Source organism: Sesamum indicum, linkage group LG6 (genome assembly GCF_026168435.1).
Source record: "Sesamum indicum cultivar Baizhima isolate 11 linkage group LG6, ASM2616843v1, whole genome shotgun sequence".
NCBI lineage: Eukaryota > Viridiplantae > Streptophyta > Magnoliopsida > Lamiales > Pedaliaceae > Sesamum > Sesamum indicum.
The window spans coordinates 9,923,698-9,942,186 of NC_142662.1; the positions used below are offsets into that span (position 1 = coordinate 9,923,698).

At 35.4% G+C, this 18,489-nt stretch overlaps 2 protein-coding genes across 2 annotated transcripts; one reads left to right on the forward strand and one right to left on the reverse strand.

Annotated features, from left to right (window-relative positions):
* The first annotated feature begins 2,011 nt into the window (after positions 1-2,011).
* LOC148787727 (uncharacterized) lies at positions 2,012-2,524 on the forward strand. Its single transcript, XM_088881346.1, has one exon. The coding sequence runs from the start codon at positions 2,012-2,014 to the stop codon at positions 2,522-2,524; it is 513 nt and encodes a 170-aa protein (XP_088737472.1).
* An 8,915-nt stretch (positions 2,525-11,439) lies between these two features.
* LOC148787728 (uncharacterized) lies at positions 11,440-13,931 on the reverse strand. The gene is made up of 3 exons (XM_088881347.1): positions 13,254-13,931; positions 12,247-13,172; positions 11,440-12,216 (listed from the first exon to the last, which is right to left on the reverse strand). Exons 2-3 carry the CDS (start codon positions 13,069-13,071, stop codon positions 11,542-11,544), a joined length of 1,500 nt encoding a protein of 499 aa, XP_088737473.1. The 5' UTR covers positions 13,072-13,172; positions 13,254-13,931; the 3' UTR covers positions 11,440-11,541.
* Between the last annotated feature and the right edge of the window lie 4,558 nt (positions 13,932-18,489).

Sequence of the window (18,489 nt, forward strand, 5' to 3'; positions counted from 1 at the left end):
TCCGGAATCTGTACCAAACGAAGAACGCAAGAATGCCTTTGAAGGAAAGTCTGAGACCAATGACCCTCCTAGAAAGGGAGTGATATGAATGATTGTAGGAGATCCAAATGGAGGCGACTCCCAGCATGCTAGAAAGGCCAGGTTAAAGAAGCGCACAACTTGACTATAAAGGAAATCTGGAATGTAAGTGCCATGGAGGATGCCCCCCAATCCAGTTTGGAAGGGCGAAACATTCATGTCCCAAGAGCCCCCACAACTAATTCTCTAGTCATCACCGTGTTATTGGCTAATTACAAAGTGGGACGTGTCTTCAAAGATTCAGGGAGTTTTACTGATATATTGTTCGGAAAAACATACGATCAAATGTAATTAGGAGACGCCCCTCTAGAAAAAGTGAATACCTCCCTCTATGGATTCGCAGGGGAGGTGGTCCATCCTAGGGGCATGGTTTCACTCCTTCTGAGCTTAGCCACCAGTGCCACTCGAAGAACGTGCCTGTTAAAATTTCTGGTGGTGGATACCCCTTAAGTCTATAATGTCATTCTAGGAAGGACCACTCTCAACGCCTTCCAAGCCGTGATATCCACCTACCATATGAAGATCAAATTTTCTATAGCCGGAGGTGTAGAAAAAGTTCAAGAGGCCCCCTTCTAATCTCACAAGTGTTATGTGGATGATGTGCACAAAGAAAAAAAGAGAAGCAGGGACGAAGTTCCCAAAGAGGTACCCTCCAGCAAACGTGAAAAGGAGGCCCTCGAGGATGAAGAAAATGAGAGGCCATCCCCCAAGGTCCAGTCAACAGAAGAACTAATGAACATCAAGGTTGTACCTGGAGATCTAGAGAAGTTCACATGCATTGGTTCTCAACTAGAAGATGCGACACGTGAAGAAATAATTGAATGCTTACATCGCAATACAGAAATATTTGCATGGACCCCCCAAGATTCAGAAGGGATTGACTCGTTGTAAACCACCACCTTAATATCGACCCCAACATCAAGCCAGTGAAATAAAAGAAATGCCATTTCGGGCCTGAAAAATACAAAATAATTCAGGCTGCAGCGACAAATTGTTGGCAACAAGCCATATTAAAGAAATACAATTCCCAAAACAGTTATCTAACGTGGTGTTAATTCCCAAGCCATGAGGAAAATGACGAATGTGCATTGATTTCAGAGATTTCAACAAGGCATGTCCTAAGAATTTTTATCATCTCCCTCGAATTGACCAACTTGTAGACTCCACGTCTAGATCTAGGCTCTTAAGCATGATGGACACATCACAAGGGTACCACCAAATAATACTATCTCCGGAGGACCACAAAAGAGTTAGCTTCATTATATCTGCTGGAATATTTTGTTACTCGCCATGCTATTTGTCCTAAAGAACGCCAGAGTCATCTACCAGTGCTTGGTGGATAAAATATTCTGCTCTCGATTCGGAAGAAATATAGAAGTGTATGTAGATGATATGCTTTTGAAGAGCAGAAAAACCCAGGATCATGTGGAGGACTTGGAGGAAACATTTGTCGTCTTAAGAAAATATCGGTTGAAACTCAACTCTAGGAAGTGCGCGTTTGGAGTGAAAGGAGGACACTTTCTGGGATTTATGGTTACCCAAAGAGGGAAGCCAACCCCCTCAAGATCAAGGACATCCTAGACATGAAGGCACCCTCCAACATTAACGAAGTACAAAGGCTAATAGGGATGGTAGCACCACTAAGCCGATTCATCTCCAAACCGGCAAAAAAGAGCCTGCCCTTTTTCAAAATTCTTCGGAGGGCGAAACATTTCAACTAGGATGAATCCTTCCCACAAGCTTTCGAATGACTCAAGTAATATCTAGCGGGGCTCTCTCTACTAGAGAAGTCGTCTTCAGGGGACACCCTCTATGTCTACATGTCAGCCACCCCTCAAGCGATTAGCTCTGTTCTGATTCATGAAGAGAAGGGGAAATAAATGCTGGTCTATTATGTTAGCAAGCAGAAGGACAATACACTCTCATAGAAACAATGGCCCTCGCATTGGTCGTCATTACTAGAAGGCTACGCCCCTACTTTCTTTCACATCCCATTGAAGTAAAGACTAATTTGCCTTTGAAACAAATACTGGGTAAGCTAGACACCTCAGGACGATCTGTGAACTGGGCGGTAGAATTCATTGAATACGATATCTCTTACCTGCCCCGAACCACTATCAAAGCTCAAACTCTAGCTAATTTCGTTTATGAGACTGTAGGAACATATGAAGAGGGCATCCCTCAAGCCGAGAAATGGCTATTGCATGTAGACAGATCATCCACAACTCAAGATAGTGGTGCAGGCATAATCCTCATCTCACTCCAACGAGAAGACCTGGAGTTCGCTATTAAGTTTAGATTCAAGGCCTCCAACAACGAGGTTGAATATGAGGCATTTGTAACGAGACTCAAGATGACGCATGAAGTGAGAGCTAGACATGTGATAGTTTATTCAGATTCCCAATATCCAATATCCTACAAAGCCAAAGAAGAAAACATGAAATAATACCTGCGGTAGATAATGGAACTGAAAATGGGATTTGAAAGCTTTCAAACTATGCAAATCCCACGAGAAAAAAATATTAAAATCGATTGCCTCTCCAAATTATCCAATGCTCAAGAAAATTGTAGAACGAGAAACAGCACTGTACAATACCTCCCTAAACCCAGAGCTCCAATTTGTATTCAGGCCATATCCTACTCGTAGGAATGGAGGACCCCCGTTATCCGATGGTTTGAAGAGGGACGCCTCCCAGACAACAAATGGGAGGCCACCAGGCTTAAAGTTTGAGCTGTCGTTTTCTACTACAAGAGTGAATCTGTTACAAGAAATCCTTTACACACCATCTACTATGATGTTTACCCAGTCAGAAGGAATCCATATCCTTAAAGAAATACATAATGGTTGTTGCGGAGTGCATGCACGAACCTGGGTTCTCGCCAACAAAGCATTGAGTGCAAGATACTTATGTCATCTTGAGTAATAATGAGGGATAGATATCGTGGGATCATTCCCCCTAGCACCTGGTTAAAGAAAATTCCTATTAGTAGCTATTAATTATTTTACCAAGTGGGTGGAAGCTGAGCTACTCACGCGCCTTACAGAAATAGAGGTAATGAAATTTATATGGAAGAACATCATTTGCCGCTTTGGGCTCCCTATCAAAATAATCTTAGACAATGATCAACAATTCAAGGCCATAAAATACAAGACTGGTGTAAGGATCTGTGTATTCAGCTAAGATTCACATCAGTGCGTACCCCTAAGCCAATGAGCAGGTGGAGGTCACCAATCAAATCCTTGTCAAAGGAATCAAAAGACGATTAGAATGAGTTGGTGGAAATTGGATAGAAGAATTAACCAGTGTCCGATGGGCATATCGCACAACCCCTCGAGGATCCACAGAAGAAAGTCCCTTTAACATAATAATAATATATTTTCATATATATTTTAATAATTATAAAAAGATAAAAATAATATGCATATATATATGTGGAGTAGAGTTAACATCATTATATTTTTTTCTTATAAGTATAAAATTATTATAAGAAAATGTTAAATGAGGGGTAAAATTTAAAAATTTTATGTAATTCTTTTTGCTAAAATCAGGATTTTTCGTTCAAATTCTAACAAAAATGGATCATGTAAACAATAAATTTTCACAGGGGTGTAAGTGTACTTTTAAAACTCTTTTGGGAGAAAGTGCATTTTTGTATTTTTAAAAGAGGTGTAAGTGTAATTAACCCTAAAAATTATGGCTAATAGATATTATTTACATGATCAACCAAAAATCGCTGTGAAAAATAAAATTTTGACTATGATTAATTAGCTTTTGTCATGGTTTTACTAACTAAATCATTTGTCATGATTTTTTTGTAACTAATACTTTGACCTTGTTTACAAAAAAAATGTCCTATAGCTGTCAACCATTGTTAAACTCGTTATGTGTTTTTACTTTTAACCATTGTAATTAAACATAATAAAAAGTTGTAAAATATTTTAAAGAGTTTCATTTAATATTATAATGGTATAGTTGAGTGGTACTAATGTGAAACAAATAATTTATATAGAATTTTAAATTCTAAAAATAGAATTTCGTTTTCAATATTCTAAAAGAATATTTAATTGAGATTTGATGAAATACTATTCATAAATTGTACTTAATTAATAAGAAACATTAGGAGACCCAGATCTAAACCCAGTGGTTCGATTAGCAATCAGTTCTTGAACAAGTCAGGGTTCATATTAAAATCATTACAGTCAAAATCGGGATGGATCGATCAAAATCAGACTGCCATGTGTACGAATGAAAATCGGTCAACTCAATTATTATTTTTTAAGAAATGCATAACTCAAACTAAAGATAAAGATGCCAAAACAAGAAAAAAATTTAGTTTGGACTCGACTTTGCCAAATATGAATCAATCATATTATAAGTGCAATACATTTACCATGTGATTGGTGTACAGTTAAAAAAAAGTGACCAATCACACTTGTTCTGTGATTAACTTGATTCAGCCAAACCTGATCGAAGTAAAAAAAGTTTCAAAACAAGTTGGATTTTTCTTCTCATTCTTTCCCCTTTTCCTCAAACTTTTTCTCATGAAATTTTTGTACTTGTATTTATTTTACATTGAGGCAGTGGATGCTATCTTTGTTAGTTTAAAAAAGAGTCAGCTACCGCTACCTCTCTGAAGCAACAAAGACAACAATCACTCTGATTTATATAGTATGATTTGATTTTGTGAGAATTTTCAATTCGGTCCAATTGATCAAACCCAATCTCAACTAGATCTGAATTTCAAAACATTGATAATGAGCTGGAAGTAATAAATTACTCCAGGCACAAGAAAAAACTGATCACAAGAAAATCGATAAGAATAATGCACCACAGAGGAAATAAAAATTAAAGCTTCCGGCAGATCTTCAGGAGTAGAGCTCCAGGTGAGTCCTCTACCTACTATATATGTAACATTATTTTTCATTTTGTTAGAGATTTTCAATTGCAGTTTATTTATGTATACTATTTGTTAAATATCCTAAATATACTTATTTATTCACAAGTATATAAAATTATATATATATATTATGGATACATATCGACTGTGTTTCAAGTACTGTTAATTAATGTGAGTTTATTTCTTGAGATTATAATAAGAAAGTATGTGCTTACAATTTGTAAACAAACACATAATTATTGTTTTTCTATTGCACAGTCATCGTGTTTGTACCGGCAGTTAGTTTATTTACTTTGATTATCATTTATTTTATCCCATAAAAATATAATAGGCAAAAACCCCGGCTAGACAAAATTAAACGTTGAATTACGTACTTTTCCTATTTAGTATCAAATAATCAATTTTTAGACATATATATATATATATATATAAAATAATTTTGTTCTAACAAATAGTCATTAGGGTAAAAATGAATATGGAGACAGTTGCTTGTTTATTTTTGTTTTCTTTTTAATAAGTTTTCTTGTTAAATGACAATATGCTTGATTAATTAATAAAATTGTATTTTATATTAAATTGTGGTGTCAAATTAATATATTTTCGATGAGAATATGTATAAACAACCATATTTTTAGGCTGTCAAACTTCTTATTAAAAGCCCAGGGAGATGAGTTGCCCTTTTTATCATTTTAAAAAGGATATTAACGACCACGATTAATTTTGTCTAACGTAAGTAGGTCTAGGGCTGAAAAATATATCAAACTATTCGATACTCGATTGAAATCAATAGTAAAAACTTGTTCGCTTGATTGTTAAACTTAACATGCTAAACTTGGACGAAAAAATTATTCGATAGACTTTCAAACTCAACTTTAACTTGTTTTGATTAGTTCAAAAATAATATCAGATAAATATTAAATTTATTCAAACTTGACTCATATTTGATTCATCAACTACTACTCACTTCAACTTATTTATTAGATCATCAATCAAACAGAATTTGTATATATTTTTTTAAACTCAATAATGATTCAAACAAACTTGGATAAGAATCTGTTGCAGCAGCTGCAAACCAAGCAATTTGGTTGAAGAAACTATTGATAGATTTAGGGTAAAGCCAAAAAGCTGCTACTGTGAGTTGAGTTGACAACAAGTCAATCATTGCTATAGCAAAGAACTCTAGGCAGCGTGGAAGAACCAAATACATCAATACGAAGTTTCATGCAATTAGAGACGAAAAAAAGAATAGAGAAGTCAATCTGTTGTATGGTCGCTTTGAAGATCAGATGGCTGACATATGAACTAAAGCTCTTTCTAAAGCGAAGTTCAAAGAGCTAAGATCAAAGCTTAGAGTCTCCAAGAAAATTCTGGAGGAGGAGTGTTGGAATTTGAGAATTTTCTAGGTACTTTAAAAATTATTTGTCATGATAGTGTGCACATGGTTTAGTTCTAAAGGTGTAGAGATCCTTATTTTTTGGTACTTATTTTTTAAAAAAGAACTAGGTGTGTTATTGGCCTAGCATTGATCAAAACAATAAGATTTTTTGTTAATGCAATATATGTATCAAAATGTGAATGAATGTATTGTGGTTCACATAAACCCCTTTCCTGCCTAGCTGCAAGCTTATTTCTAACATGGCCAGTCAATTAGCGTGTCCACGTCTCAACCTTCATGTGGAGCTTTCTCCAGAAAGCAAGTGTTCGAAGCAAACTCCAATTATTTGCTTGGAAAACATGTCATAACGTTCTCCCCACTGGAGGCAATCTGGCACATAGAATTCCAAATTTTTCGTCCACCTACCACTGATGCATAATCATTTGGAGGATATAGCGAATGCTCTGGTGCATTAATGCCCGTTTGCTTGCCAAGTTTGGCGCTCTCCAATGAGGGCGATATCTCACTCAACAAGCATATTGAAACCATATTAAAAAGGGTTTTTGAAAAAATAGATGAACATGAGTTCCATTTTATTTTTAATAATTCGCAGTATGGAGAATTTGGTATCATCGCAACATCCTACTGGCAGAAGGCTCATAGACTAAACAACACCGAACAGTAACATGTGATCTATCTTATCTCAATACCAATCAGAACACACAAAGTCAGCACAGAGCTGCAGGCCTCATGCAAATTCACCATCACGCTGGAGGAAAACAACCCAAATTGTGTTAAAGTAAATTATTTCAACAAAGGGCGAGAGGCAGGAATTGGAGTCATTGCTCGTGACAGAACGACCACTTATGTTGCTTGGGTCTCACACAGTGCCCGGAAGATGGTTGTCCTTGAACACATTGAAGTCTTGGCGGGTCGAGAAGGTAGGTATCAAGTTGGCTGAGAATCACTTTTGAAGGAGACTGCTCAACCGAAGCCAAGAACTTCTCTGATTGATGGTTCCTCATTTGGTCCTTTAATTACTGAAATTTGATTTCTTAGTTTGTGCTTGATTGTTGGTAGAACAAGTAAGGTAGTGGCTCATTCCGTAACATCATTTAATTGTTTTTAATTAATATTATTATGATACTTTCCCTCAGAGGTAAAATTAATAATTTTGTTGAATTGATTGGTTTGTAATTAGTTGGAACTCATCAAAATATCAATAGATGTCTAGTTGAAAACAGAAATCTTAAAAAATTTACTTTGTTCAGTCGAACAATTAGAATATATTTTTAGTAATTCTGTATTTTATTAATTTTGATTCAATTGTATAGACATTGGAATTAATTATTTTATGGGTGAATAGCAATTTATCCCCCTGTGATATTAAAAATGAGCACATTACCCCCCTATGAAAAAAATATAGCAATTTACCTCCCTATACTTTTTAAAATGAAGCAATTTACCTCCTTATATAGGGAGGTAGATTGCTTCATTTTAAAAATCATAGGGGGGTAAATTGTTGTATTTTAAAAAATATAGGGAGGTAAATCGCTATTTATTTTTTCACAAGGGGGTAATTTGCTCATTTGCGATATCACAAGGGGGTTGCTTGCATTTTTCCCATTATTTTATTGATGATACTTTTAGGCTATATTTAGATTGAATGATTGAATTTGAAGAATGTATTTGAAGGAAGAATTTGAAATGATTTCACGTTAAAATGAATTTGAAATCCATCCTTCACCATATATGTGATAACATATAACTCAAAATGTGAATTCAAAAATTTGAATTTCTTTGTCGCGTTGAATCTTTTATTATTTATTTGAAATGGATCAATCAGTAGAATTGAAAGATTAGACAAAAACCACACAATTGGATTGTGTTTTCAACACCACACTTGTTTGTTAGTTAGTCGATGAAGTTGTAGTTATAATTATTAATTAAAAATAAATTAGTATTAATATATAATAGAGTTCTCTAACTGTTTATTATAGAATAATTCAATGTGTTGGGTACAATTTCTGCCTAAACACTTCTCTTTATATTAATGGTTATTTCTGCCTAATTTTATCCCAATTTATATCATAGGTATTAATTGAATTATTAATTCATAATTATTATGCCACTAGTTAATGATTAAGTTTATTTAATAATAATTATCCCAACTTATATGATCCTGTAAACTATTAAGATCACTTACATTTGTCTTTATACTTCTAATTGATTCCTACTAATTAATTTTTACATTTTAAAATATCGCACAAATTGAAAGGATTCAACAAATTTAAATCTTTAGTCCTTAATGTTTAAACCCTTTTCGTATTTTTTCACATAATTTTATAAAAATTTAAAAGAATCTACCATTCCTCCATCATCATTTTGTGGAACCTGATTCAATTGGGATTTTACATGTGGTTCAAAATATGAAGAGCAAAATGTTGAGACTTTTTCAATCATATACGCCTCAACAATTGATGCTTCAACTCAAGCTCGATTTTCAACCTTTTTCTTCAAATGGTATAGAAACCTAAACTTTGTTAAACTTTTAATTTACACAAGATAATTTATATTTTCTAGTTACATAAGATAACTGAACTTAAAAAGATTACCTCAAATGGATACATACGTCGATACTGTACAGGCCACCAACCTTAGGTTCATACGCAAGGTGAACTGGTAAATGTTCCATAGAATCAAAGAACCTTGGGGGGAAAATTAACATATGATCATCACAATTTCTATAGAAAATAATTTTCAAGAATATCTGACATTGAACTTGAAATATTGCGGGACATAGATTTTTCTCGGTGGCTTCTTGCTCATGTAAGTAATAGATTACTTTCTAACAATGTAAATATTAGCAAATTCAAAATTAAGTTATCCTATAAAGTTTTATTTTTTCATAGATATGAGATACCAATAACGAAGTTGACGACCTCATAAGAGAGTTGGCTCATGGCCCCAGTCAATGTGTTTCTTGCTATAAAGGGTACTTTGTAAATAGATTCAAATTCCACATTTTGGACTATGGGCATTATAAAGCATTATCAAATTATGGTACATGTGTTTTGAGAAGTACCTACAATGAATATGAAGTGGATTATTATGGAATTCTAGAAGAAGTCATAAAATTGGAGTATTACGGGATAAGACGTGGGGTTGTCTTGTTTAAGTCTCATTGGTACGACACTTTTGATAAAGGGCTTAAGTGGCACACATCGAGTCTTCTGGAAATTAACTATAAATTGAAACTAAAATCAAATGACCATTTTATATTGGCTTTCCAAGCTCAACAAGTCTACTTCACAAACTTTTTTAGTACCAGAAGAGATAGGCGTGATTGGTGGGCAGTATGCAAAGTAAAGGCTACCGATAAATTTGACATCCCATTAGCTGAAGGACAAGACGAGAATACTGAGCAAAGAGTCAATATTGTTTTTCAAGAGGATGAGGCATCTGATCCACATCAAATTTTGATTGAAACTGATTGAGGTGAGATCAATATTATTTCGGATAGTGTGGTATAAGAAGTAGATGCAAATGAATTTGAGGGACTTCAACATGGTGTAGATTTTATTGAAGTCATCATAGAGGATGAAGATCATTGGGAAGGAAAAGAATTCGAACTAGAAGATGATGAGCATAAAGAAGAATATGATTCAAATGAAAGTGATGAGGATATGGACACTGTTCGTGTAATTTTATTTATTTAATTATTTCATTCTATCGCTTTACATGCATTTCATATTAGCCTTATTCATCATAGTAATCTCATTCTTAGTACTTAATAGTTTTTTGTTTCTCTTTGACACACGATGGTGACTAGAGGATGAGCCGGCGGACGTGGGTGAGGGCGGGGCGGGGGGCGGGGTACAAGTTTGCGCCTTCGACATGAAAACGAGGAGTTAGTGGGAGATCACTTACCACAACTAGAAGATAGTCCAAGTTCTAATCCTAGTGAAGAGGTGCGTGGGCAAAGTATCTCATCTCGTATTCTTCCAAGAGGTTCGAACAGTGAAATGCAAGTTAGAGTTTTTTCTCTTTTGTTCTTTTTTATATTATTTTTTATGCTTTAGACAATTTCTATTATTATTTTTTTTTCCTTATAGGGTGGTGAAACAATACCTTCAAGATCTGAAAATGAACAAAATACAGGACAAAGTGACAGTGATCTCATGGACGTCGAGGGGGACCCAATAATGGAGCTTAGATCCCAAATTATCCAACTAAAAGGATAAAAGTGACAGTGGTCAACAATCGGTAATCTCAAAGCTTCTAAAATTGAGCTTAATATACTTATAAATAATGTTAGCTCTATTTCTTAATTTTATATATTTTTTAAATTTATTCTGTCAAAATAGATTTATTGAAAGTGGTGTCACACAAAACGTCAGAAATGAGATTAAAGGCATTTTCACTGAGGCATGGCCAAGATGGCACGCAATGCCAAAAGCTTCTAAACATTTGCAATGGGAGAACTTCAAGGTAATAAATACTATTTATATTTAATCCAATTTATTATTTGCTAAATTACATAGACATATTTTTATAATTATTTAATGTGATTTACTTTTTTGATATGTGATAGTTGAGGTACTGGTGGGATAATCTAACTGAGGAGAAAATGAGGAAGGTGCGGAATTGAAATGGGAGTGATCGATTTAAAGAGATGATATACAAAGCTAAGCAAAAAGCACTGAATGATGCCCATAAACAGTTAGGTAGACAACCAGAGGTGAGTAATATGATTGGAGTTAATAATTTTTTCATTATAAAAAAAAATTATTTTATTATAATTTTATTTAAATTAATAACACAAATATGACGAGTCGCGATTTGAAATCGTGACTCGTCATTAAATTAATGGGGAAAAATGCAAAATTCCCCAAGTCGGGAAACAAAACCCCGACTCCAAGTCGGGATTTTGAATCCCAACTTGGGGAATTTTGCTTTTTTTTTCGTTTAAATTATTATTATATAATTTAATTTATATATAATTAATTTTAACAACATACTAAAATCCAAAATTAATAAAATTAACATTGCATTAACTTAAAAAATTATAATTAAGGGTACAAATGTAATAGTTATTTATTTTGTACAATTGCAAAAAAATACATTAAATGTATAAATGTAAAAGTGTATATTTTTGCACAATTGTAAAAAATACAAAAAGTATACAATTAATCCTGGCTACCCGGTACTGGCACATCCGATTGTGTTGAAGAATTTCTTTGTTGTGCTTGTTGTCGTGCACGCCTTTGCGCCCAATCCATCTCGTTGTGAATACCTGTTGTTTGATTTCGACCAGGGCGCGAAGAGATGCGAATAGTAGGATCGTGGACCAACTCAAATCCCGGTACATCCCAATAATCTTCGGAATGTATAGGTTCAAATGACTTAGAATATGTATTCTTATAAGTCATTATATCGTAATAATCCTTCACCATTGATGCAGCATTAATCATGAATGCAGCGCATACCTTTTGAGCGTGACTGCAAGGTATACCAAATTGAGTCCATTTGCCGCAAGAACATTCTCGATTCGCAATTTTGACAACATGGGTGTTGACTCCATGTCCACCGTGACGTCTTGTAACAACCGAGGCGGACTGTTGGAACTGATGGTATTTGGTGACGATATGTTCAACAGAATTTTGATGCCAACGTGTGAACATCTTATATGCAAAATCCGTCCACAGTTGGTTGCTGGTCAACATTACAGTACTTCTTGCTAACCTCTCACGGAAATAATGGACACTTCGCTGAAACGTCATCTCAGCAATTGCTGTCAACGGTAGGCGGCGAGCCCCTTTCAGTACTTCATTTATGCATTCCGACATATTTGTCGTCAGAATTCAGCATCGCCATCCACCGTCATGTGATGCTGTCCATTTTTCCTTGTCGATCCTATCTAACCACTGAAACGCCTCGAGGGACTGGCTCTTTATCTCCACCATAATGCGATTGAATTTTCTGATCTGATATTCAGAGCCAGCTCTCCAACAAAGATCCTTCAACACAACATTTTTGTATTTACTGTTGAAATTGGAACACACATGCCGCAAGCAATATCCGTGCACGCCGTTAGGTGGCACGAAATTCGGACATTCACGTACAGCTCTTGTGATACCAGCATGGCGATCAGAAATAAGGCAGATACCCCGTCGCCCTCGTATAATGTGTCTGTTCAATTGTCTAAGAAACCACTTCCAAGATAAAAGTGATTCTTCATCGACAATTGCAAAAGCAAGAGGAAGTACCTGTTGATTTCCATCCATAGCAGCAGTAATCAACATCTTGTGCTTGTACTTTGTGTATAGATGGGTCCCATCTACACTGATAAGGTTGCGACAGTGTTGGAACACTTCAATACACGGCTTGAACGCCCAGAATACGTACCCTATCACATATGCACCGGTTGATGTGTCGCGGGCTTTATGTTGCCATTCAACAATCGTTCCTGGATTATATTTTTGGAGAGCTCCCAAGTATTTGGGTAGCTTTTGAACGGAGCTCTCCCATGTGCCATAAACCATCTCACGTGCCATCTTCAAACTATACCATGCCTTTTGATATGCTATATCGTATCCGGTATGGTCTTTCACAGTCTGGATGACATGCTTGATTCCGTATGACGGGTTGCATTTTACATGTCCTAACAATAAAGAAGCAACATATACTCTATCTAAATTACCGTGTTCGAGGGACATTTGATTCAATATACATGTATGGTCCCCTCCGTATTTTGTTATTGTCTACCTTCCCATTTTTGGTTTGTAAATGCCTCGCAGCTCCCATCTACACCGCATAGCTGAAAAAAATAAACACGAATCAGTCGAATAATTTTGTATGCTTAGACATATACGACAAAAATATATATATATATATATACCTTCGGTGGTATGTCTACACAATACTTTCCACTTGATCTTGAACTCTCAGGTACCCAATACTCGCGTCGGGCATATCGTATTGAGTGATCTTTCACCGCCTCGATTAAAGCTTCTTTATTTTTGAAAAGCATTCCCACATCAAGTCTGCCTTTGTTTTTGTCATAAAATTTTGCATACCTTAAGTTCGGTACATCAATGGAATCCACTGGTACCTCCGAAAATGTTTGTTCGAAAAATGGTATAGAGCGGTAAAATATTTCCTGAGAAGTTCGTTGTGGCGTAACCGGTTGAGAGGATGTTGACGTACCTTGTGCAACATTTTCGGCCACAACATTTATGTCAACATCTTCTATTCCATCCTCAGGTGGAATTGGATAATCCACTTACGGTTCGGAAGCTGCATCTGATTCATTAGCCAGGCTGTCCGCAATAGGGTCTTCTGGCTCGGCAATGTGTTGTGCAGAAGTTGGTATAAAATGGGAGGTGGATGGAGTATGTGAGTGGGTGAGCTCTGTATAATTAAGTTCAATATTATCGAGCTCTTGTGTGACAGACACCACATTCGGAGTATAACACTCTGTATCATAATTTGATGTGCCTGCACCAAAATCAGGGTTAGAAGTACCTGCATCGAAATTAGAGTTATAGGTACCTGTGAAATTTTCGTAGTTAGAGGATGACGGAAATCCTTGGCTCGATAACATCGCCATGTATTCCCCCCACTGTTGACTCATTTGTGAGTTGTCATCCACCAACTGGCGGGAATCGAAAGCTCCCCAACCTCGGCCAATTTGTGGAGCATCGTCGTGCTGGATTTCCACTGTTTCGACGAATATTTCAATTAGTGGAAATCCAGCTGTAGATCAGTAAAGAATGACAATGTATCGTCATCCTTTATTGGTATCAGTGTTTCCTTAATTCGCCCTAGGTATTGGCACGAATGTTTTGCAGAAACATTCAACGAAAATCGGGAGCTATCAACACCAATTTTTTGTAGATTTTTGACAAAAATTGATCATAACTGGATGAACGGGGGATCCTCATCGCTGCAATGGGCGTCTGATCATATGTAACAGACCATCCATCGCTCGATAATTCACCACCAAAATACAAAAAAATCTCAATGCGAGAAGATGAAGTTGACATTTTTTTTGCAAGTTTCTACGTAAAAATGAGGAATGTATTTGATATGGGATGAAACAAGATGCTGCTTGAAACAAAAGTCGAGGGATTATCCTGCTTGAAACAAGATGACGGAAACAAGGGCATCACGCATATTTATAGGGGAAGCCAAAGGCAATTATTATGGTAGGTCGCCTACCAGCCTTTAACAAGGCTGGTACGCGACCTACCGCCTTTAATAAGGCTATGTATAAAGGGCTGGCAGGTGCCAGCCTTTAATAAAGGCTACATGCCAGCCTTTATGTACATATATATAATATAATATACCACATATAGCCATGACCGAAGGTCATGGGGGATCGAAGAAAATAATAAAAATTTAAATCCGGCCATGAGGCGGTAGGAAGAACCGACCATGTAGGCGTAATGCACAACAGTAAAAAGATAAATCCGACCATGTAGGCGAAGTGTACAAAAATAAAAAGGTAAATCCGACCATGTAGGCGGTAGGGAAAAACCGGCCATTCAGGCGGAATACAAAAAGGAATATTTTTTATTACGATAAATATAAAGAGAAATGAATACCATAAGGAAAGACTAAGTTGGGAACCTTTTACGTTGGTTTAAACTAATAGGTATGAATTTTGGTCAGAAAATACCACACTAAAGCCCAAAATCAACGCAAAAAATTGGCAAAATCGAGCAGCAATGGCAAGGCCGACCTCATTCATACCCATAATTTAAACCGACGACCCAGAGAGCCTTATCATTAAGTTCCTTCAATTTCTCCTTATGTTTATCAGTAATGGAAAATACTCTTTTATATATATATATATATATATACATCTATATAGCCATGCTATCTCTGTTATAGTTGGATAATTCAGCAGCAGCAATTTAGCCTTGCATTAGGCTAACAAAAACAGAAACAAGAATGGAAATAACGAATGCAGAAATTTAAATAAGAGAACTCACAGATGGTTTCTTCTTATGCCAAATGAAAGTTTTTATAACTAAGGGAAAAGAAAGAAATTACAAGTGGAAATGCCTCAGCTTCAACGCATAAAGGCTTCCGAGGGCTTACAGAAAAAAGGGGGAGCAGGTTATATTTATAACCAGTGGGTTCGGACTTGAAATCAATTCTTCACGTCCGCATGGCCTCCATCTGCCAAGTGTCCTCTCATTCTTGACATGTGTCATTTGGTCAATTTTTGTTGACTTACCCTGCTGTCACTTCATTTCTTCATGAGTCTGGAGAAGCTACTTCCTTTTGACTCTGATCCTGATTGCTTGTGATCCTCTTTGTCTTCAGATGATTCTAAAATGTCCATTTTTTATTTTCCTTTTAGTGTCTCCCGGATTCCTTTAAAAGGATTGTCAAGGAATTCTTCTTGAGAAAATTCTTCAAATGGATTTTGAGCTTCCCCAGCGAGACAAGAAAATTTATTTTCCCCATTTTTGCTTGAGGTCTCCATGGAAGAAGCAATTCCCGAAATATTCTTTTTCAAATCATTTTCCATTTGCTTGAGGTATTCCTCAATCATCTGATCTTTAGTGATTACCCCCTTCTTATTCAGAATTCTCTGGGAGATATGCTCAAAAGGATTGGGTGCCTGATTTTCTTCCTTTTCTACAAGAACTTTATATTCTTGTAATTTTTCCTCCATCTCATTGATGATTTCTTGACCATAGTATTTCTTGGTGTCGGGATCAATTTGCATTAGCTTGTTCCAGAATTTCGAACAAAACCTCCTTTTTATGCAAGGGATTTTTTGTAGGGTAATTCCTACCTCTGGCAGCCATTTCCAGATCCATGGGATAGAGAATTCAGTGAAAAAATAGAGTGAAGCCATTCCTTCTATCCATTTCCTTGATTTTTCTGCTTGTATTATCTTTGGCGGATAATTTAACCATTCTGTATAATATTCCTGGAAGATTTCAGGAAGAATAGTAATTGATGGGCCGAAGCTTATCCACCATTGGTATACCCAATTTGGTATCTCTTGTTGAAAAACTAGGGGACAAATTTTGAAAAACCATGTATGTTTTCTTTTATAATTTTCATAAAGAAAAGCCTTATTGAACGTCTCAACATAATCCCAATAGTTAAATTTTATTGTATTTTTTAACTCTGAGTGAAAGTATTCTTTTTCCCCTAATGGGTTAATTCCCCATTCAACAACAGTGATAAATTTTTTAATTACTGCTTTGGAATAATTAAACTCCTTCCCATTGCTAGAAAATGTGTGATTAATTTTAACACTTTGAGTAGCCTTAAGGATATATTCGTAATGTGCCCTAGGCTTATATGACCCTACTGGAAAAGATGCAACATTAAGATACCTTTTCATTAGATACCATGGGTCATTTTCCCACCTCAAGTCTTCATTCTCAAGGAGTATAATTATCTCGTGGTGTTCACTAAATTTGTAATTAACCAATTCATCTTCATCTTCCTGTACCATTTTTGCATAAGAGGCTGATGATTCATCAGTCGTTAATTTCTTATGTTCCTTTTTAAATTCAATGAACTATTTGAAGAGTTCATTCTCTTCTTTAGGGATGTTATTAAATTTTCCTATTCCTGAAATCTTTTCTCTTACTAAGGCTCTATTCCCATGCCTGACAATATCACCGGCTCGGAACCTACCTCCTCTCTGATTAGAGGAGGAATTTCTTCCTCTTCCCCGTTAGGGGAGCATTCCTGAAAAAATAAAGATGATTCATTAGCCAGCATAAAGACCAGCAATTTGCTGATGGTATAGCAAATTTGCTATCCAAAGTTGTTTCATACGATTTTCTGCAGTGACATTTGCATCTGGAAATTGTATGAGAATGTCAGAAATTACTTCCTTGACTTTATCAATTCGTTTTCTGATTATTTTTTGAAATTCTTTTTAATCTTGTCTTATATTCAATTGGTTCGTCCCAAAATTTCCATTGGTAAATAGGCCAATGAACTCCATTCATAAAATATCTTTCTCCTATGACCATTTCTTCAATCCAACCATTTGGAATTGTTGAGGAAATATTCATTCCTCTAAACATTTCATTATCAAATTCATCCAAATTTATTTCCATCAATATATTCTCTTGAAAGGAAATCAGGGAGACTATTTGTCTCTCCTTTAATATATTCAATGGAGAAATTAAATGGGACAAGATGTGCTTGCCATCTAGCAAACATTTGTTTAGAAACATCATGTTTAATATCTTTATTAAACATAAATTTAGCAGCAGAACAATCTGTCCTAATGGTGAATTCTTGATTAAGTAAATCATCTTGAAATTTTAAAACACATTTAACAATTGCAAGAACTTCTTTAGCAACTGTAGCATAATTTCTTTGGCCTGCTTTCCATTTCCCTGAATGGAATCTAACTAAGAATTCTTGTTTATTTTCATCCATTTGTTTTAGTATTCCTCCAAATCCAATATCAGAGGCATCTGTTTCAATAATTTTCTTCCAATTTGGATTAGCAAGAGTTAAAGATGGTAATGATTTTACCTTTTGTTTAATTAACCTAACTGCTCTTGTATGTTCATTAGTCCATTCTGATGGATTCTTCTTAAGCCTATCATACAATATTGTTGTATCTTGGGCAAGGTTCTTATAGTAGGGGACTATATAATTTAGACTGCCTAGAAATCTCTGTAATTGAGTTTTATCAGTAATTTTATCAGGGAATTTATCAGCGAATTCAATACTTCTATTGATGGGTATAATCTCTCCCTTTTCAATATGGTGGCCAAGAAATCTAACTTTTGTTTGAAACATACTCATTTTTCATTTCGATAAAACCAAACCATTTTGGATAACTAAGGTTTTAAACATTTCTAAATGCTTAAAGTGGTCTTCAATACTATTTGAGAACACTAAGATATCATGAATATAAACAATGATAAAATTAGAGAATTGATTAAAAATATCATTCATAATATTCAGAAAATTCTGAAGGTGCATTTTTTAGTCCAAATGGCATAACATTCCATTCATAATGTCCAAATGGAACTGTGAATGCTGTTTTGTATCTATCTGATTTATTTATTTGAATTTGCCAATACCCTGATTTCAAGTCAAATTTTGAGAAAATTATCGCCCTATGTAGCCTG

Coding starts and splice junctions, on each gene's coding strand:
- LOC148787727 (XM_088881346.1), top strand. CDS start 2,012: ATGGCCCTCGCATTGGTCGTCATTACTAGAAGGCTACGCCCCTACTTT.
- LOC148787728 (XM_088881347.1), bottom strand. CDS start 13,071: ATGTCCCTCGAACACGGTAATTTAGATAGAGTATATGTTGCTTCTTTA. Junction 12,217..12,246: donor TCGACAAGGAAAAATGGACA/GCATCACATGAC, acceptor TGGCGATGCTGA/ATTCTGACGACAAATATGTC.